A 23163-nucleotide genomic window follows, 5' to 3' on the forward strand; every position below is an offset into this window, starting at 1 on the left:
TGGGTAATTAAAAAGTTTAATTAAAGAGCTTTGGATAATTCAAAATCCTTGGCTCCTGTATGATGCTTAAATGTGGTACTAGGAAAATAATGTATCTTGTTCTTTTGTGTCTACAAAAATCATCAATTTCAATTTAACATGAGAACTTCTTGGCTCCAGTCCTAGAATAGCAAGTGTACTGACTGTTCTGGTTACTGAATTACCCTATTTGATTTTGTGCATGATTCTTTAACCAGATCATTCTTTCTCAAACTTCCATCTAATTCAAAAATAATCATTCATTCTATCATGTTTCCGAAGGTGCATTATTTCCACAATGCAGATGTGAAGAAATAATCTCAGTTATGACTAAGCTATGAATATGGGATGATGGACACAGTTGTAGTGTCTACAAAGTTTAGTATATGCTTATGTATTCTGTTATATGGTCCATAATAAATGTCATGTATGTACAACTGATTTCATTCTTAATTGGAACTCTCTAAAACAGTTCTCTAAAACTAAGCAATGTTAAAGAAATATGTTTTATTGCCTAAATTCTATATATTTATTACATTTTCAATATATTAAATGATTTCCTATTCATTTTTGTCCTCAATAAAGTGAAGTTAAAAGAAAACAGCTCCTAAAACTTGTGTTCAAATTGGATGTGTGCAAGAACTAGTTTGTAGAATGCTAAAATATCACTACTGTCCACATCGAGATGCTAATAATGTGTTTCCATTTGCCACACATAAACATGTTTGTGAAATACTGTTTACATTTTTGTTTGCAGAGATTCTCATGTCTGGGCAGGGTGATGGTCTTTTTTTTAAAGATATTTCTTCAAACTTTTTAAAATCAAATTCATTCTGACTTCAATTAGTTGACAGATTTATTTTATTAATGAGCTGTTTCCAGCTTCTATGTATTAGAGGTAGTTGCACTGAACTGCATTGTTTATTAATAACATCAGTAAATTTCCTTTTTACTAACAGGTTTGGCTGTGTGGTGGACAGTTGGAAATTTTGCCATGTTCTGTAGTCGGTCATGTTTTCCGCACGAAGAGTCCACATACTTTTCCCAAAGGTACTCAAGTAATAGCTCGCAACTTGGTCCGCCTGGCAGAAGTATGGATGGATGACTACAAGCAGATATTTTATAGGCGAAACCAACAGGCAATGCAGATGTCAAAAGAGGTAGGTGACATTGCTAAAATTTTTGGGGTTTAGAATTATTGAAGATTTTCAAATAAAATGGAGAACAATACTTCAATTTTTATAAATATTCAATACAACTATTCTCAAAACAATGATTTCTTCTACTCCTTGTTTGACCTTTTTCTGAAGATATCAAACTCCAAATGTGCTGCATGAGGTACTATGGAGAAACCGGTTTATAGCAATGATAATGTTATAAGTCTAGCTTGTTTGCAGGATTGCGAATAGTTTTTATTTACCAACATTTTGCCCCTTTTTTTAAAAGGTTCCATTAAGTTCATAATGCAGCTAACTGATTCCGTAGCATCACAACCATCACTGGTTCATAATTTAATTATATCTTGGTTGCAATCTATTTTGGTTACAATGTTCAAAAGGAATTTTTCTTTTTATGCATTTATTAATTGTGGTGGTCAGCATTTCTTGGCCTCCCTGATTGCCCTTGAGAAAATTATTGTGAGCTGCCAACTTTAATCGCCGCAATCTTTATAATATTGGTACTCTCACAGCTGTTTGATAGGGAGCTCCAGCGTTTTGTGGCAGGAATGATGAAGGAACAATGTGTCACAAATAGAATGTACTCGGTCTCTTATTGCCCATTCAGTTTATTTTGTAATGAAAGAGACGTATCTCTTCTTATTCTTGAGTGTGTATATCAATTCAATAAATTTGCAGCAAGCTTTTGAGAGTTTAAAAAAGGTTCTTTACTCTCACATACGCAATGGCGCACCCTTGTGCCTACTCAACAAACACAGTTTGAATAATGGCTGCACTTCTACAGATTACATTTAATTCCGTCTCTGATTTACAATTTCCAGTCTCCCATGTGGCCAGTCTATGGTTTCTTGAATGGTTCAAAGTTTTAAGTAAAGGGTTTGCAGCAGATTGCAAAGTTCCTTGTGGTCAAATATACAGGAGGTGGATTTTGTTGGTACAGGTTAGGTATTTTGGCTGCTTGATGATTCACAGCTAGTTTAAGAACCTGGTTCTCAGACTGGGTAATGACTGATGTTTCTTCAAAAGGAAAAGATGGCACAGCTTTTCTCTGTAGCTGCAGTTTACCCACATCCTTTCTGGATCTTTGGGTAATTAACCATTCCCATATCCAAAGTCAGAATTGGTCACTGGCCTCGTCAGCTTTCCTTGGTTGAACTGAGAACTTGGAGACACAGAGTCCAGTAGTCCATTGTTTGAATCCTACTCAAAACAGAATAAATGGGATGACACGGTGGCCCAGTGGTTAGCACTGCTGCCTCACGGCACAGAAGACCCGGGTATGATTCCCGCTCCTGGTCACTTACTGTGTGGCGTTTGCACATTCTCGCCGTGTCTGAGTGGGTCTCACCCCCACAATCCAAAGATGTGCAGGGTAGGTGGATTGGCCACATAAAATTGCCCCTTAACTGGGAAAAAGTGAATTGGGTATTTCAAATCTTTATTAAAAAAAATGTTTTAAAGAGTAAATGACAGGTGTGAATTCCACAGATAATATTTGTTTGGAAAGTCCATTCCAGGGGGATGGCCCCCAACCACGGTTAGTCAATGTAACTTTCTGGAAGCTTCATAGTCTGGGAATTGCCATGGATTAGAAACTGCGTTGGACCAGCCACACAAATTTTGGAGCTACAAGAAAAGGTCGGGGTTCTGTGGCAAGTTACTCTTCTGAAAAGTGAAAGTGAAAATCACTTATTGTCACAAGTAGGCTTCAATGAAGTTACTGTGAAAAGCCCCTGGTCGCCACATTCCGGCGCCTGTTCGGGGAGGCTGGTACGGGAATTGAACCGTGCTGCTGGCTGGCTTGGTCTGCTTTAAAAGCCAGTGATTTAGCCCAGTGTGCTAAACCAGACTCCCCACATCTTTTATGCTATATAGAAGGCCCAAGTGTGATAGAACACCCTTCACTTGCCTGGATGAGGCAGCTCCAGTACCACTCCCAAGCTCTAAACCATCCACAACAAAGCAGCCAGTTTGATCAGCACTCCATTTACCACTTAAATACCCTCCATCCACCACCAAGGGCACAGTGGCTGTAGTATGTACCACCTACAAGATACACTGTAGCAAGTCACCAAAGCTCATTCAGCAACAACTCCAAAATTGGTGATTATTTAGAAGAGCAAGGGCAGCAGATACATGAATACCACCACCTGCAAGTTCCTTGTCAGATCGCAGGCTATCCTGACTTGAATACCCATCACTGTGTCAGAATCCTGGATCAAAATGTTATGTTTGAAAGGATCTATGCACCTTTATGTTCATGATTTTCTCAAAATGATGTTACAGACAGGTGGGGGGGTTAATTTAAATAACCTTGATTTCTCCTCTCACAAACTGTCCATGTACAGAAAAGTGTTTTGATTTGTTTCTCCCTTTCTAAGCAGTTGCCTATTACCCCAGTTTTGTTGTAATCCAATTTCTTTTAATAACCCCACTGCAAACACATGACCGGATTAATGTAAAGGATTTGTTTGCACACACTCCAACGTGGCAGAAGGATAGCATTGTTGTCTCCTTTTCACTCATACAATAAGAGAGAGATGGAGAGAGAAATATTTGTGGAGGGCAAAGACCACACAGAAAGAAATTATTGTTTCATGTGTGTCCAGAATCAAAGTCCAATCAGTTATTCCTTCACTGAAGTCAGCAGGCTGAAAACTGATGCTGTATAATTCACTTTGCCAGTGGAGTTGACTTCACATAAGGAGCTGGGCACCAGTTGGTCTAATAGACGATTGGTACAGAAGTTCTAGTATAAACGGTGCAGACTGGGCTCGGCATTCTGTCAGGACAGAGCCCCTTTTCTGTGCTGCTTGTAGATAGATGGTAAAATGGCAGGTTGACTTTTGCAGTACAGCAAAGCAAGGCTGCTTCCACCAACAAGAGGTTCACATCACATGACTCGCCTCCACAGTACCTTTGACAAAGATTTTGTATCCACTGTATGGGTTTGTGTGATGGTTAAATGTTCCAACGAGTAATGTTGCGCTGTCCTTTGTTCCAGCCGGCATAGCTTATGAAATGCAGATGCTTTGCTTTGAATTTGGTCTCTGCAGCCCACAGGGAGTTGTTGATGTCTTTTCAGAGATAACGAGGTGTACGTTTCTGTGAAACTGCTAAATTAGCACATTTTTGTTCAAGGGTCACAGACTGAGATAGCTTCAGCTATTTTAAAGGTGTCTTTGTCCAATTTATAACATTTTACAAATTAGTCATAGGATATGTACATAGGGTCGGATATGTACAGGGCTGCACCGGAGAATCGGCGCGAATCGCGCCACACCGCCCCGACGCTGGGACGCGATTCTCTGCAGAGCTGAGAATCGGCGACATTGGCGTTGGCATGGTGCCGGCCGGGGGCTGCTCTACACCCCCCCCCCCCCCCCCCCCCCCCCCCCCCCCCCCCAGCGATTCTCCGCCCGGGATTGGCCAAGCGGCCGTACCAGAAAACCCGAGCCCTGCCGGCGCCATACTAACCTGGACTTACCTGGCGGGACCTCGGCGTGGAAGGGTCCAGGAGCAGCCTGGGGGGGGGAGGGGCGACCCCGGGAGGGGCGACCCCGGGAGGGGCGACCCCGGGAGGGGCGACCCCGGGAGGGGCGACCCCGGGAGGGGCGACCCCGGGAGGGGCGACCCCGGGAGGGGCGACCCCGGGAGGGGCGACCCCGGGAGGGGCGACCCCGGGAGGGGCGACCCCGGGAGGGGCCTCCGCTGTTCTTGGCCCGTGATCGGGTTAGGGGCCTCCTTTGTTCAGCGCTGGCCCCTGTAGCCCTACGCCATGTTGCGTCGGGGCCGGCGCAGAGAAGGGAGACACCGCGCATGTGCGGAAATCGGGCCAGTCCTAATGCGCATGCGCGTGTTGGCACCGGTGCCACTGCGCATGCGTGGACCCCGTGGCATCCATCTGATGCCAGGATCGGCAGCTGGAGCGGCGTGGGTTGCTCCAGTGCCATGCTGGCCCCCCTGTATGGGCCAGAATTGCTGATTCTGAGGCCATGTTGACGCCGTCGGGAAACACGGCGGCGTTTACGATGGTGTCAATACTTAGCCTCAGGATCAGAGAATCCCACCATATGCTCTATAAAAATACTTAGTGTGAGGTCTTCATCCCCTGACAATGGTGTAACTTTTCCGCTTTCCGAAACAATTTTTCATAGTTCCCTTTGAGTATTATCAGTTCAGTCTTTTGATCATTAATGTTGCTTTTTCTGTTAAAAGGCTTTTAAAAGGAATTGATAATGATTCATTTTTTATTTTAACTTGTTTTCTAACTTATTTCTAACTTGTGTTTGAAAGGTAGTTTCAGTGGCCTTTTGATTGTGGAAGCAATTTTTTGGTTGCTACTAGCTAAATCGTGCATTTATTTTCTCTCCTAGTTATCCAACCTTTAAACCATATGACGTTTCTGCTTTTTAAAAATTCTTTGTTTTTTGTCCCTCCGCTCCACTCCTCCTCCCCTGCATTTTATCTCCTGAGTCTTTACTGCACAAACAATTCTATTTGCATGACCAGTGGTTCCCTGGTGATCGAAGGGGAAGTGTGCAGGCTGGGCTGGTCTTAATATCTCTCCAATTAATTGTTCAAATCCTTGTATGATAGTTCCTCATCTCTTTTGATTTCCCAATCGGCTTCTCTTTCTTCCCTCTTCTCATTCCTCTGATCAAGTGTATGTTTCAGATTAGGTACTTAACAGTGTAGAAAACTGTGAATTTGATCCAAGGCTCGATCATTCTGGAGCCGTGCCAATATGAACACTACTGTGTCTAGAATAAATAACATTATGATTTCTGTTGAACTCCAGCTTTGTTCTCCACATTTCCTTAATCCCCTCTCCCCTGCCCCCTCCTCTCCAATAAGTGTTCACGTTTATTAGTTGCTTCTAGCTTTTAATAAGGCAAGGCATATGTCAATTTGAATAGAATGTTTGCTTATTTTATTGTCCCTGGTTTTCAACAGGAATATCAAGCGCAATTATAACCTAATTCATGAGCTTTCGTGAATCTTTAGCCTTTGATATCGCAATATTAAATGGTAAATTTTCACTGATGTTTATAGTTATTACACTTTTCCTGAACTTTTAATTACATATTTGCTCCTTTTGGTAATTTTACATTACACTGAGCAACTATTTGAATTCTTTATTTCAAATATATGATCGGTTGCTATGTTGTACGTCAAACTGCTACTCAATCTATCATTGAGATTAAAGGAATTATCAAAGGCTGGTCGTTGTCAAACGTTAAGACACTTTGTACTTCAGGTGTGAGTGAGTCATGTCAGTGGTCTATTTTCTGTAACTTGGCATATAAATGGAAGAGTGCATGCCTGAACATGTGGCTTAATTATGACAGACTGTTAAACTTGGCCTTTTCCCAATTCCTGATCTTGCATGAAGTCATGTGGGTGGCACGGTAGCACAGTGGTTAGCACTGTTGCTTCACAGCACCAGGGCCCCAGGTTCAATTCCCGGCTTGGGTCACTGTCTGTGTGGAATCTGCAAATTCTTCTTGTGTCTATGTGGATTTCCTGCGGGTGCTCCGGTTTACTCCCACAAGTCCCGAAAGACGTGCTTGTTAGGTGAATTGGACATTCTGAATTCTCCCTCAGTGTACCTAAGCAGGCGCTGGAACGTGGCGACTAGGGGCTTTTCACAGTAACTTCATTGCAAGCCTACTTGTGACAATAAAGATTATTATTATTAGAAGTTCAGACATGTCCGTTTGATTTTTATTTTTTACCTGCCCTCTTTCATATTTTTATAAATTGTGAATTGCAGAATTTGCACTTGGCATTGCCATAAAAACCATCAAAACATTTTTTTACAGCATATATGTGCATGCATCATGACATGAAATAAAAATATATGGATCAAAGATTCATGCAACTGGTCGCAGAATTTGCTGGGGTACACATTGTCTTGGAGCCATCTATATACTATCAAAACTGTAAACACAGGAATAATGGGCTGAATGGCTTAATTCTATGCTGTATAATTCTGTTATTCAGAGGAGCAGAAGTTTTCCACAAAGAACAGATAGATTTGAAATTTTGCAGTGAAATGAAATTGCCCATATATTATATATGTTCGAGTACCACTCTCTGCCCTCTTGTGGTTAAGAATGTGAAAGTTCACAATTCTGAGTGAAGAAAGTACTTCTCATCTCAATGCCTCGTCCTGAGAATGAGATCCTTGATTCTAGACGGTCACCCCTTTTAATTTTTTTTTAACGTGTTTTAGTGAGCTGACCTCCTAATTCTTCTAAACATAAGGGACCTTAGTCTGATTCTACTCGATCTCAATCCTTGTAGGATGACCCAGGAATCAGTCTTTTTTAAATTAAAGGAAAACATTGGATGTTGGGGATCGGAAATAAATACAGAAAGAATCAGGGGAACAGATTTTAAAAAAAATTTAGAGTATGCAATTCTTTTTTTTTCCCAATTAAGGGGCAACTTGTTGTGGCCAATTCACCTGCCCTGCACACCTTTTTGGTTGTGGGAGTGAGACCCACGCAGACCAGGGGAGAATGTGCAAACATCAGTGACCCGGGTCTGGGATCCTCTAGGGCAATTGGGGATGGGTGATAAATGCTGGCCCAGCCTGTGACACCCACTTCCCATGAACAAATAAAATGTCCCTTTAAAGTTTGCGCATGTATAACTGCATGACCACCTTAATAGCACAACTTAGTGCAAGAAACATGCTGCGCACAGCAAAAGAAAATTTGAGGGAACTTTACTGTTGACAGCTCTTACCTTGACAGTACTTGTGTGTCTTGTCTCCCATGGGTTCTTCATGTGTCCAGTTGGCTGACAATGTGGTGGTCACTCCCTCTGAACATGCACCAGCACTGAACTCGTGCAAATCATACAGTAGTTCAGTTACATTCACTTTTGGTGGAACCAGTAAGGCAGATAATTGAGTTTTTGCCTGGTGACTCTATGAAATAGTGTATATACCCCATGTATTCTCCACTATGCAACTAGGTCTGACCGATGTTAATTGTTACACCAGGGGAACACTACCTTTAATATGGCTGAGAAGAAAAATGAAGCCTTCTCTTGTTGCAATCTGGTTAGGGAACAGTAATTTTGTTGTCAAATAAGCATTTGGAATTCCAAGAACTACAAGGCTCCACAGTTTTAAACAAACTGAAGAAGAATCAACAAAGTAAACAGTCAATACCATCTATCCTGCATTGCATTTGGATTTGATTTGATTTATTATCATGTGTACCGGAGTACAGTGAAAAGTATTGTTCTGCGTACAGTCCAGACCAATATTTCCATACATGAATAAAAACATAGGACATATGTAAATATACAAGGTAAATACATAGACACAGGCATTGAGTGAAGCATACGTAGTACTACTCATTACAGAAGATATGTGAAGAGATCCGTTCTGTCCATAAGAAGATGGAGCCAAATGTTGCTACACAGTCGTGAGTGTACAAGGAGTAGAGTAGGGGGTTAAGTACGTAGCCTTGCGAGGCCCCGGTATTAAGGACTATCGTAGAGGAGGTGTTGTTGTTTTTCCTTACTGATGGTGGTCTATGGGTCAGAAAGTCGGGTATCCAGTTTCATAGGAAGGAGCCAAGTCCTAGGTTTTGGGGTTATGATATGAGCTTGACTGGGATTGTAGTGGTGAAGGCAGAGCTGTAGTCAATGAATAGGAGTCTGATGTAGGAGTCCTTGTTGTCGAGATGCTCCTAGGATGAGTGGTAGGGCCAGGGAGATGGCGTCTGCTGTACACCGGTTGTGGCGATATGCGAATTGCAATGGATCCTCAGCATTCTGGGAGTAAGGAGTTGCTGTGTCCCATGACGAACCTCTCAAAGCACTTCATAATGATAAATGTCAAGGACACCAGATGGTAGTCGTTGAGAACGTGCCTGGTTCTTCTTTGGCACAGGTGGGAACCTCGGAAGAGGTTGAAGAAGTCTGTGGACATGCTGCCAGTTGATCCGTGTAGGATCTGAGTGCATGACCAGAGACTCTGTCAGAATTCCTAGGATTTGCTTTCCAGCAGGCCGATCTGACTTTGGAAGCTGGGGCAGTTGACAACGGTTCAACGGTTTCCTGCTCAAAACAAGTATAGAATGCATTGAGTTCATCCGGAGGGGTGTGCTGTTGCTGGAGATTCTACTCTGCTTTGCTTTGTAGCCCGTTATGTTGTTTAAACCTTGCCACAACCGGTGAGAGTCCGTGTCATTAGTCTGTGATGCTGGCTTAGTTTGGCATTGTGTCTTGGCAATCCTGATGGCTTTGCGGAGGTTGTACCTGGATTTCCTGTATAGATCAGGGCCGCTGGTCTTGAATGCCTCAGACTTGGCCTTTAGTAGGGAGTGAATCTCCCAATGAAAACCATTCCGGTTGGGGAATGTACGCACTACTTTCTTTGGCACGCAATCTTCTACACATTTGCTGATGAAGTCTATGAATGTGGTGGCATACTTGTTTAGGTTGGCCACTGAGTTCTTGAACATGGACCAGTTCACTGACTCCAAGCAGTCGTGTAGAAGCTCTTCTTTTGCTTCGGACCAGCATTACACGACCTTCTTAACCAGATTCTCCCGCTTGATTCTCCCTCTTGCACTCTAACACGCATTGTGAAACTCGGGGACGCGACCCACGGGTGGGTTGCAGGCGGGTGTTGGGAGGGTCGCGGAGCCGTTCGTTGCTGCACTCCCGATCGCGCAAAATCTGCGTGCAACAGCCGCAGCAGCCGGCTGTTAAGAACGCTGGCTGCAAGCGGCCTTCAAAATGGCTGCGAGCATGTAAATAAAATGCGGCCACACTGCGCATGTGTGCCAGATCATCGACGCGCATGCGCAAAACTATGCGCGTGCACACCAATGATCAGGCACACATACGCAGTGTGGCCGCTGTTTTTCTAAAGGGTCGCAGCTTTTTATTTTACAAGTTCGGGGGTGTTTTATTCATTTTATTCATTTATTTTATTCATTTAATTTTTATTTATTTTATGCATTTTATTTTATTTTTTTTACAAGTTCAGGGGGGTTTTATTGGATAAAATTTTACAGGAAAAAAATGCAGAACTTTGGACAGTTGGAGACTCCATACTTTCCGATACCGGAAGGCTTCAACTTCATCCAACAGGTTCCATTGGAGGAGCATGTACGAGGGCCTAAGGGACCCAAAACCATTTCCTCCATTTTTGTCAACAGCAAACAAGATAATAGAAAATGATGGGTCGCGCAGGTCGGCTGGCGTGGGTCCCGCAGGTCGGCCGGGTTGGGTCCCGAAGGTTTGAAGAACACTGCTCTAACATAGCAAATTAACATGAGGTAACATGAATTAACAGGCAAATTGGCAAAACACAAACTGCACATCATATGGCAGACACAACCAAGCTAAATCCCAGGGATTTGTCCATTCAGTTAGTGATCACTGTGAATCACAAAAAATCCTGCCACCCTGTGCTTTCCTGTTGAGGGATTTCAGGGATGCTCCTTTGAGGATTTAGCCTCTCTTTTCCCTCAACAGCACTCCCAACTTAACTTCGAAGCCCTCTTGCTTGTCCTGCATGCATGGAGTTTTTTTTTTATAAATTTAGATTAGCCAATTATTTTTTCCAATTAAGGGGCAATTTAGCATGGCCAATCCACCTACACTGCACATTTTTGGGTTGTGGGGGCGAAACCCACGCAGACACGGGGAGAACGTGCAAACTCCACACGGACAGTGACCCAGAGCCGGGATCGAACCTGGGACCTCAGCGCCGTGAGGCGGTTGTGCTAACCACTAGGCCACCGTGCTGCCCTCTGCATGCATGGAGTTGATGGGCAACAGGACTCTGGTTCAAATTGCCCCAAGGATTGCTCAACTCCCAGTTGCTCAATCTCTCTTCCTGCAATATCATCCTGCTGGGATTACAAGGCTGCACCCCAATGTCTAATCACCTGCAGGATCACTGCCCGAAGGGTTCACCAAGCAGACTGCTACTCTTCACAGGATTCTCTTTGACTCAACTCCCAGCCTCTGAGAGCAGATAATTTCACTCAGCTTCACTGAGCTGTCATTGCTCTCCATGCTTTCTGTGACCAAATCCCAGCTGAGCTGCTGTTAACTGCTGCTTGAACTGAACTGAGCAGAGTGGTTAAATCTCACAACAGAGGTCATTACCCTCTGTTCTAAATGGGATCAGGTGCATCCAACAACGTTGGTATGTTCTGAACGTACAATCTCCAATCAACCAATGGTCAATTCTACAGGTGTTAACTTGATATTATATATTTTAAAAATAAATTTGAAGTACCCAATTAATTTTTTTTCAATTAAGGGCAATTTGCCTGACTTGTGGTTGTGGGTTGTGGAGCGAAAACCACTTAAACACTGGGAGAATGTATAAACTCCACACGGACAGTGACCCAGAGCCGGGATCGAACCTGGGACCTCGGTGCCCCGAGGCAGCAATGCTAACCACTGCACCACCATGCTGCCCTACTGGTGTTAAATTATAATGGTTCGACACACTCACCCTTCAGAGGAAGTCTTGTCTACTTTTGGTCACTGTATTTTTAGTTCCTGCCTCCTCCTTGCTGTCGCGGGTGAATTAGGGCCGAGAGGAGGAACTAAAATTGGAAACGTGAATGTGCCCATCTTTCCTAAATTCTGTACTGCTTTAAAAATAATGTCTGACTGGACCAACTATCCAGGGAATTTCTCTTCCGTATTCTGCCAGTGAATGACTCTGCTATAAAAGGACTGTTTCAGTACAAGTGCTAAAATATGTGGATTTTTATTTGATCTTTCTGATCTGTATTTGAATTTGAAATGAAAATTCAGTGTCCTTGCCTACTTGTGATTACAAAATAGAATTATTAGTGTAGCACAACTTGCGCTACGTAAATGTTGGCTACCCAGACACCGGTGTTGCCTTCTTTTGCTGCGTCTCTTGGAAAATAGAGAAAGCAGAGCTTTTACCTGCATGGAATGAAGATTTAATTTTTACTCACTGCTTAGATATCATTTTTAAAATTGGTTTCCGCTTGTTTTGTGTCGACATGAACAATCAGAGCTGAAGAGAATACTAATTTTCCTTGTGTTACTTCAGGATGGAGGTTGGGAGATAAATTGGCCAACTGGCTCTGGTCAAGATTTTATTATTAGTTAGGGTGAGGAAGCTCTGGCTGAGAATCCAATTACATTTGCATGAAGAAACCATTCATGGTCACTGAATATCTTGTGCATGGTGGACAACTGCTGATTAGCTGATTGATTGTATACCCTGGATGCTTCCTGCTGTCTTTGAACTAGATTATTGGACAGCTTTTTATTTGGAGGAGGGTGGCATAGTGGTGCAGTGGTTAGCACTGTGGCCTCACGGTGCCAGGGACCCAGGTTCGATCCAAGCCCCGGGTCACTGCCCGTGTGGAGTTTGCACTTTCTCCCAATGTCTCCATGAGTCTCACCCCCACAACCCAAAGATGTTCAGGGTAGGTGGACTAGCCACACTATATTGCCCCTTAATTGGGGAAAAAAAAGAGTTGGGCACTTTAAATTTTTTATAAAGCTTTTCATTTGGATTTATATGGACTGGGATGAATTTTATAAATGTTCGTTGCCTTCAGGTCAATTTGCTTGCAAAGTTGAATTACATGAAATTGACCTAAAGCAATTCTCACCAACAGTGGACTGTGATTTTTAGAAAAAAATGTACACTGTATGTACATGTTATCTTCCTTGTAACAACATGAACAAGGCACTTCTCTTTCCAACATGCACTTAAACTGAGCCATAGTTAGTTAGAGGACGAGACAATTCTGGGTAATTCCTTTACAGCAAACATTTAAATGTCTTTAGTTAGCCCCAGCACACGGGTTGCACATTATAACCCTGTCCGCTCACTGTGATGCTGCAACCCTCTTGGAAATCCAGTGAATTGAGGAAAGCTAACATCTCATTGTCCACTAGAACCTTAACACCACTTGAAGTCACAGGTAGCCTAGACACAAATAGGAAGTGCAGGGATGAAGTCAAAAAAGAAAATGAGGAAATCAAAGAGAGGGCATGAGAAAATATTAATAAGTGGGGGTGGCACAGTGGTGCAAAGGTTAGCACTGCTGCCTACTGCACTGAGGACCGGGGTTCGATCCTGTCCCTGGGTCACTGTCTCTGTGGAGTTTCCACATTCTCCCCGTGTCTGCGTGGATCTCATTCCCAAAACCCAAAGATGTGCAGATAGGTGGATTGGCTATGCTAAATTGCCCCTTAATTGGAAAAAGATAATTCGGTACTCTAAATTTATTTCAAAAAAAAGAAAAGATTAATAAATAAAGTTAAAGAAAACCCAAAGATGTTTTACCAATACATTAATAATAAAAGGTTAGTTAAGGGAAAAAGTGGGACCTATCAGAGATGGAGAAGGGAAGTTATGTGTAGATCTATAGGCTGTGGGAAGGGTTTTAAATTAATATTTTGTCTGTGTTTACGAAGGAGATGGATGATGCAGATAAAGTAGTCCAGAGATATTGGATGGGATAATCATAAAGAAAGAGGAAGTATTTGGAAGGGGTGAAACCCTTAAGTTGATAAGTCACCAGGGCCAGATGAATTGTTTCCAAGGCAACTGAAGGAGATCAGGGAGGAGATAGCAAATGCTCTGAAGGTGATTTTCCAATTCTCACTAGAAGCAGGGGAGATACTGGAGGACTATAGAAATGCAAACATGGTTCCATTGTTTCAAAAGGGTCAAAGAAAAGCCAAACAATTATAGGCACGTTAGTCTTAAATCGGTGGTGATAAAATTAGTAGAATCAATCCTGAGAAATACGATAACTGTCGCATGGAAAGGTATGGACTAGTCCGGGATCGTCAGCATGGATTCGTTAAAGAAGGTCTTGCCTCACAAATTTGATTGAATTCTTTGAGGAAGTGACAAGAAGGGTTGATGAAGGTAGTCTGGTGATTGTTGTGTGTATGGATGTTGGCAAGTGAAAGCCCATGGGATACAAGGCAATGTGGCAAACTGGATAAAATGTTTGCTTAGTAAAAGGAATTAAAAGGTAATGGTTGATGGCTGCCCTTGCAATTAGAAAGTTGTTTCAAGTGGTGTTCCACAGGGCTTGGTGATGGAACCCTTACTTTTTGTGTTATATATTAATGATTTGGACGTGCACATGGGAAGCACGATTGGAAAATTTGCAGATGACAAAGATTGACCGAGTGGTGGACAGTGTAGAGGATAGCTGTAATCTCCAAAATGATATATGGTTGGTGGAGTGGGCGGTAAAGTGGCAGTTGGATTTTAACACCGAAGTTTGATGTCATACATTTGCGGAGGTCAAACGTAGAGAGTACACAATAAATGGGAATATACTAAGAGGGGTAGATGAAATAAGAGATCTTAGTGTACAAGTACACAAGTTCCTAAAGGCTGAAGTTCAAGTAGACAAGGTTGTAAAGAAATCATATGGAATGCTCTCCTTCATTGGAAGTGATATAGAATATAAAAGTAAGGATAGAATGTTGAAATTGTATAAAACATTGGTGAGGCCACAACTGGAGTATTGTGTGCAGTTCTGGTCACCACATTACGGGAAGGATGGAATTGCTCTGGAGAGAGTGCAGAGAAGGTTTACAAGAGTGTTGCCACAGCTAGAAAAGTGTAGCTATGAGGACAGAATAGATAGGTTGGGGTTATTTTCCGTGGAACAAAGAAGGTTGAGGGGTGACTTAATTGAGGTATACAAATTATGAGGGGAAGCCATAGAGTGGACAGTATAAAATTGTTTTCCCTTGTGGAGAATTCTAAAACCAGGGGCCATAGATTCAAGACAAGAGGCTGAAGGTGGAGAGTGGACATGAGGAAGAACCTTTTTATGCAGAGGGTGTGGGAGTCTGGAACTTTTATTTGGATCGGCAACTTAAGTGCTGTAAAATACCAGGCTATAGACCGGGTGTTGGGAGGTGGGATTAGAAAGGGCAGCTGGGTGTCCATGGGCTGGCATGGACAAGATGGGCCGATTGACCTCCTTCTGTGATACAACTTCTATGATTCTATTCTATGAATGCCTTTTGCATCAATGAACTTTACCATCAACAATGCAAATTCAACCCTGATGAATCTTGGACAGTGGAATAGGATTTCCAAGAAGTCACAAACTATTAACCTTTTCAACAATCAAATACACTAGATCCCTGGCTTTGATCATCTACCAAATTTGTGGACAGCAACAAAAATGATGATAGATGCAGATACTTGATGTACAAAAGAAAAACTTGTGTGGCTCCTGATGTACGAAAGAAAAACTTGTGTGGCCTCTGAAGCCAATTATCTGCCTTAATTACCGGATTATAATTTATAGTTGCTGCTCTACATCAATATTAACCTTACCAAATAGAGATTTGCATAGAGTAGACTAACTGTCAGTCACCAGCAAATCCGTTCATTCTCCATAGCAACACACCAGAGTTCACTTGCCAACCAATCGGCACTTTCTCTTCTCCTGTACTATAGAGTTGCTATTTCCCCTAACGTTGCTTTTCTGAAGAAGAGTTACGAGGGCTTGAACTGTTAACTCTGTTTCTCCCGCCACAAATACTGCCAGGCCTGAGCTTTTCCAGCATTTTCTATTTTAATTTGGTACTCTTTGGATTTTCCTGATGAGTATAACGTGAAAAGCTTTGACAAAAAGTCTTTCTTTCAGCAATACTCCAGTTCTGTATGACCAAACAATTTTTTTGTTCATGTATTCTGCAAAGTTGCAAATGGTCAACCTGTTATGCACTACGGCAGAACTGTACTTGAAGCATGGTCTTAAATGTAATGCGTCTTCAGGAAACCTAATTAAGTGATATGAAGTGTACTGGGGTCAGTTTAAATGTTTTGAGGAATCAGATGGGTAATTAAAATCTCCTAATTTTCAGAATGAAACATTTTCTACAAATCATATGTTACCATTAGTCTTTGATCCACAGGCAATTGGTATTTTGAATCCTTTCCTTGATTGTGACAGTGTATTGATTTAGTTAGTCAGCATTCCTTTGATAACTTGGTGCTTTGTTTTAACAGAAAACATATGGAGACATTTCTGAAAGGCTAGAGTTGAAACAGCGTCTACATTGTAAAAACTTCACTTGGTACTTGAAGAATGTTTATCCCGAGGGGTTTATGCCCGATTTATCTCCTGCCCGTTATGGTGCGGTAAGTACTTTTTAAAAATTGCACATTTGGCATGAATTATTTAGCTATTTTAAAATAATTATTGTCGTGTTTTATGAATACAGGAATTCTGTTTTGGCATTTAACATTTCAGAACTTGTTTTTGCTGTCGCCTTGCTCTATTTAACTGTCTATTAGCATTTTGATATTTATAATGCTGCGCTTGAGCTGCTGGTTTGTAAATCTGAGATTTTTACATATCAATAATGCACTTTGGTTATTTTGTAGCTGCAGTATTTTCAATTTAAAAATCTTGAACTAAAAAATGAAATAAAATTAAGTCACGCTAAGATAATAGTACTGGATCTTTTAAACTCTTTTGCCAACTAAAAGGCTGGCGATTGCAAAAAAATTTTTTTTTAGTTGATTAGGAAATAAGACTGCTTCTACGTTTCTAGTGATTTTTTTTTCAACATTTCAATTTCAGATTAAAAACCTAGGTTCAGAAACTTGTCTTGATGCTGGAGAAAATAATCAGGGTGCAAAACACTTAATAATGTATTCGTGCCATGGCCTTGGAGGAAACCAGGTAATGTCAAGTATTCCATTTAATAATTCCATGTTAGATCACTTTTTTGGGTAAACCAGGGCATTGCTGCTTCTTCAGAAAGGACCTTTCCCTATGAATAAATGCTTCGCTGCAGGATTCATTTTCATCTGTCAAGCACATAATTTGTGTTTATTGGCTGAAAAACCCGAATAATTTCATTCTAAGTATGCTTCACTAGTTGCTTTATACACCATTTAAATCACTGGTGATGATTACAGTTTTCTTATTTTCGTCATTTTGTAATCCCTTCACTTGATTTTTCTTGTTTGTGCACCGATAGAATAAACTGTTGTATTTTTCATGGCACTAACATTTCCATAAGAAGGTAAAATCTCCTCCAGAAATGTGATGGAAGCCCTGTTTGTTTGTGAATGGAGTTTCAATCAGAATCCCCAGTGCAATTGTGGTGGAAAAGTAAGATCAGCTCCAAGGAAATTCTTGATTTAGTCTCTTTGCAATGCAGGCAACAAGATAACTCAGGAAAGTATATTTATCAATTGGCAATGTTTTTCCAAGATGCAACTAACTTCAATTTGGGTGCTTTACAAGTATTAAAGTAATATTGGCCTGGATTTTTGAGAGGCAATTAGTGCTTAGTTAATAAAGAATAAATTGAGCAAAGAATACACATGAGCATTATATGTTAAGATCGGGCAGCTGTACGAGTTCTGCTCCTCCAGAAGCTGCGATATAATAGCATCTAGATGAAAGATGCATTCAATTGCATGGAAGGGAATGAAGTGGTACTTTGAAAATAGATTCCCGCTAAACACTCCAGAAATGCTGGGCCTTGTCCATACTAACATGAGTAAAGTTTTAATGGTATTGTAAGTCTTAATTGCTGCCAAACAACCTCTATGGCACTGAAAATTAACTCTTTTAATTTAAAAAATAACTTTCTTTAACTTTTCCTTTTTTATGCCTCTTCCTCTTAAAATCTATCTTTTTTACCCCTCTTACTTTTGCCTCGTGTATATGGATTGGCATTGAATTAACTATTCTAACTTAAACTTTCTGGTTGTGACTTTGTGTGCCTCATTAACAATTCTTCCTTCTGGTTAAGGAGATGTACAGTTGCTTGACCTGTGCATGCAAGATCCAGATCCTCCCTCAAGAGGGTGCCTGGCTGAATCACCACTTGTACCAGTGTAAAAGCCCATAACAAAACTTGCATTTATGTAGTACCTTTCATGACATCTGGTGTCCCAAATAGCATTACAGCATATTGAACACTTGGGCATGGCAAGCTCTCTCAAACATCAATGCAATAATGACCAAATTAACTTGAGGGATAAGTATTGCCCAGGACTCTGGGCAGGCTCTATTGCTCCTCTTCAAAATAATGCCATGGGATCTTTTACCTGAGAGGTAAGGCAAGGTCTTGATTTTGTCTCGCCCAAAAGGCGGTAAGTCTGTTGGCAAGTACAAGCGCGATGGATGGCTTGTGTCATTTCTTGGTGTTGACAATAAAATCCAAGCTGGTTTCCACAATACGACATTAAGGTAGGAATTACTGTAGTTGTATTCCTGAAAAGCACACCTTTTAATGTGTGCTAACGGGCAGCACGGTAGCATAGTGGTTAGCACAATTGCTTCACAGCTCCAGGGTCCCAGGTTCGATTCCCGGCTTGTGTTACTGTTTGTGCGGAGTCTGAACGTTCTCCCCGTGTGTGCGTGGGTTTCTTCTGGGTGCTCCGGTTTCCTCCCACAGTCCAAAGATGTGCAGGTTAGGTGGATTGGCCATGCTAAATTGTCCTTGGTGTCCAAAATTGCCCTTTGTGTCGGGTGGGGTTACTGGGGTATGGGAATAGGTTGGGGGTGTGGGGTTGGGTAGCGTGCTCTTTCCAAGAGCCGGTGCAGACTCGATTGGCCGAATGGCCTCCTCCTGCACTGTAAATTCTATGATCTAATGAAATCAAGTTAAATAAATCAAATTTTCCCATTGCAACCAAAGAAAATATTTTGTTAAGTCATGTAGGACCTTTCCATCAGAAGAAAAATTAAATCAGATTTTATACTGTACATTGCTAAATTACTGTAGAAACATAGAAAACAGGAGGAGGGCATCATGCTCATTATGATCATGGCTGATCAACTAACTCAGTGTGTTTTCCCCGGCATATCATTTGCTTCCCTTGGACGGCCGCATGTGCAATATCTAATTTCCTCTTGAAAGCATACAATGTTTCCAGCTCAATGCTTTCTGTGGTAGTGAATTCCACAGGTTCATCACTCTCTGGGTGAAGACGTTTCTCCTCATCTCAGTCCTAAATGGTCTCACTGTATCCTCCGACTAAGGCCACTGGTTCGGTACACCCACCATTGCAAACATACTTTTTGCATCTACCCTGTCTCGTCCTGTTAGAATTTTATAGTTTTCTGTGGCAGCCCCCTCAGTTTTCTGAACTCCATCGAATACAATCCTGACCGACTCGATCTTCCCTCACATATCAGTCCTGACATCCTAGGAATCAGTCTGGTAAACTTTTGCTGCACTCCCTCTAAAGCAAGAACATTCTTCCTCAGATGAGATGACCAAAACTGCATACACTACCCAGGTGTGGCCTCACCAAGGTCCTGTATAATTGCAGCGAGACATCCCTGCTCCTGCACTCTAATCTCCTCGCTATACCCATTTGCCTTCTTTACCACTGCTGCAACTGCATGCTTCCCTTCAACAACTAGTGTACAAAGGCACCCAGGTCTTGTTGCACGTCTCTCTCCTAATTTATTTATTTATTTTTTATAAATTTAGAGTACCCAATTAATTTTTTCCAATTAAGGGGCAATTTAGCGTGTTCAATCCATCTACTTTGCACATCTTTGGGTTGTGGGGGCGAAACCCACGCCAACACGGGGAGAATGTGCAAACTCCACACGGACAGTGATCCAGAGTCGGGATCGAACCTGGGACATCGGCGCCGTGAGACTGCAGTCTCTCCTAATTTATAGCCATTCAGATAACAAATTGCCTTCCCCTTTTTTGCTACCAAAGTGGATAACCTCATTTATCTAAATTATACTGCATCTGCCATTCATTTGTCCACTCACTCAACTTGTCCAAATTACACTGAAGGTCCTCCTCAGAGCTCACTCTCCCACCCAGCTTTGTGTCATTTGTAAATTTGTAGATATTACAATTAATTTCCTCATCTAAATCATTAAAAAATGTTGTGAATAGCTGGAGTACCAGTACCGATCCCTGTGGTACCCCACTAGTCACGTCTCAATACATTGTATTCATGACCAAAATCACAGAATCTTTACAGTGCAGAAGGAAGCCATTCGACCCATCGAGTCTGCACTGGTTTGTTGAAAGAGCATTCTACCTCATCCCATTCCCCTGCTTTGTCCCTGTGACCGTACACATTATTTTCAGGTAGCAAACCAATTGCCTTTGATTACCTCGATCAAATATGCCTCCACAACATTTCCAGGATGTTCATTGCAGCTTCCAGTCATCCTCTGGATGAAAAATCTTTTTCTCGCATCGTTTCTAACTATTTTGGCCATTAGGTTGAACCTGTGCCATCTAGTTAATGCACTCTTCAGAGGGAACAGTTTGTCACTATTTCCCGTCAGGATCTTGAAAACCTCTCTAAGCCATCTTTTCTCCAGGGAAGACAGACCCAATTTATCCTCATAGAATTTATAGTGCAGCAGGAGGCTATTCCGCCCATCAAGTCTGCACCAGCTCTTGGAAAGAGCACCCTACCTGAGCCCACACCTCCACCCTATCCCCATAACCCAGCAACCCCATCCAACCTATGGGCAATTTAGCATGGCCAATCCACCTAACGTGCACATCTTTGGACTGTGGAAGGAAACTGTAGCACCCGGAGGAAACACAGGGGGAGAACGTGCAGATTCGCACAGACAGTGAGCCAAGTGGGAATCGAACCTGGGACCCTGGTGCTGTGAAGCCATAGTGCTAACCACTATGCTACCGTGCTGCCCTCATAGCTACAGTTATTTATCCCTGGAATCATTCTTGTGAATCTCCTCTGTAGTCTCACCAGTGTCTTCACATTCTTCCTCAAGAATGGTGCCCAGAGCTGGACATTGTACTTACAGATTAGGCCTAAATGGTGTCTTATACGAGTTCCTCCCTCTTTACTCTTGTATTCAGTGCCCCATTAATAAAAACCGAGGATATCACATGCTTTATTAATTGCTCTCTCAATATGCTCTGCCACCTTCAAAGACTTGTGCACATACACACCAAGGTCTGTTTGTTCCTGCATCTTGAGAGTTTCTCCTTTTATTTTATACTCTCCACATTCATCCTACCAAAATTAACCACCTCACACTTCTCCATGATGATCTTTGAAAGAAATAACATTTATTTTATTTTAAATGTTAAAATATTAAAGAAATACTTGCCTCCAGCTCACCATCTCTCCCACTTGCTGCCTCTTCTGTTCTTTGTTTCTCCCGTTCCCACGACCCTCCAGCTCACCACCAGTCTGCCGCCAAGGGCTATACAATCTACATTTTATATTATCTTTGTTCTTTGTTACATTTGTGCAATCTTTAAATAAATGAAAATGTTATCATTTGATTAGAACTATATTAACTATTATATTTCTAATAATATGAATACAGCACAAAAGATGCTATTTGACTCATTGAATGCACATCCAAGTTTCCAATGAATGTCACTCCCTTGCTTGTTCTCCATTGTACAGTCTTTTTTCTCCCTTCAAGTAGTGATTCTGTCTAAAATGTTACTATTCAGACTACTTCCATCATCGTCTAGAGGCAGATCATTCTAGATAACAGCAACCCCATACAAAAAAAAAAGTTTCCCCTGCTTTATCTTTTGCCGGTTGTAATGATATGTATAATCTAAGGAGGGTAAAAGGTTAACAAGATGATGTTCATGTATATCAACACTAGATGGCATCACTGAGTAGTGTTATAAAAGGCTGCATCTCTAAGCATTCTGGGAGAAGTTGATGGAGAAGTATAGTGTGAGGTTGAGTTAGTGTTGGTTGTATTAGAGAAAGATAATTTATTGCTGTAACATAGATTCAATGCTATTATTTTGTTAGCTGTTACTCAGTCGGGTGTGCGAACCATTTCAAGTAGTGTAAAATAAACTAGCTTTGGTTTAAATATACAATTCAACGTTCTTTGTAAAAACTATGACTTTGGCTATCTTGGAGAACAGTACAAGGAACCTTACATGATACCAGTAGTGGAAATTTCTTATATGGTACCAGGTAATTACTGAAGTAATTTAGCTAAAATTAAATAGAATCTAAGAAAAAAGAAAATCATTACAACGGTTACCTTGCATCTGTGTCCTCTGATTCATACACTTCCTTTTTTTATTCGTTCATGGGACGTGGGCATCGCAGGCTGCACCAGCATTTATTGCCCATCCCTAATTGCCCTTGAGGGGGCAGTTAAGAGTCAACCATATTGCTGTGGGTCTGGAGTCACATGTAGGCCAGACCAGGTATGGACAGCAGATTTCTTTCCCTAAAGTGCATTAGTGAACCAGATGGGATTTTATGGCAATCGACAATGCTTCCATGATCATCATCATTAGACTTTTTAATTCAAGATTTTTATTTAATTCAAATTTCACCATCTGTAGTGGAGGAATTTGAACCTCAGTCCCCAGAACATTACCCTGGGTCTCTGGTTTACTCGTCCAGTGACAATACCGCTGCTCAACTATCTCCCCCTTCCGCCACACCAATCCGCTTTTCTTTAGTTATACAAACTTGATTTTAGAACATTAAATCACCTCTTAACCTTCACTTCTTCTCTAAGTTGAATGACCTCGGCTTGAGCTCCTCATCCCTGATACTATTCTAGTAAATCTCTTCTATACTTTCCTTGTGTTCTTAATTGAGCACGGTACTCCAGCTAAGGCCTAACAGTGTTTTACAAAGGTTCAGCCTTACTTCTTTAACTCTGTGCCTCTTTCAATAAAGCTAAGATATCATTAGTTTCCTTTTTTTTTTAAAAAAGCCTTCTCAGCTATTTCTGCCATCTTCAAAGATTTCTGCACATGTATCTCCCGATGTCTCTCTCCCTGCGCCCTTGACATTTAGTTTATATTGCCTTATCATTTTACATTACTCTGCATTCAATTTCACCTCCTGTGTGCCTGCTGCCCATTTCAACAATTTGCCTATGCCTTCCTGAAGTCTGAGTCTCCATCTTCGCCACTTACTACATTTGAGTCGCATGTCATTTTCAAAGTTTGTAAT

At 41.7% G+C, this 23163-nt stretch overlaps 1 protein-coding gene across 1 annotated transcript in view; it reads left to right on the plus strand.

Moving 5' to 3' along the window:
• Window positions 1-23163, plus strand: part of galnt3 (UDP-N-acetyl-alpha-D-galactosamine:polypeptide N-acetylgalactosaminyltransferase 3 (GalNAc-T3)) — an 87001-nt gene that overhangs the window by 49926 nt on the left and 13912 nt on the right. Inside the window, 3 exon segments of the mRNA XM_038789721.1 lie at window positions 978-1178; window positions 16237-16368; window positions 16814-16915. Coding sequence (XP_038645649.1) covers window positions 978-1178; window positions 16237-16368; window positions 16814-16915 — 435 coding nt within the window.

The sequence above is a fragment of the Scyliorhinus canicula genome, chromosome 2 (genome assembly GCF_902713615.1).
Source record: "Scyliorhinus canicula chromosome 2, sScyCan1.1, whole genome shotgun sequence".
Lineage (NCBI taxonomy): Eukaryota > Metazoa > Chordata > Chondrichthyes > Carcharhiniformes > Scyliorhinidae > Scyliorhinus > Scyliorhinus canicula.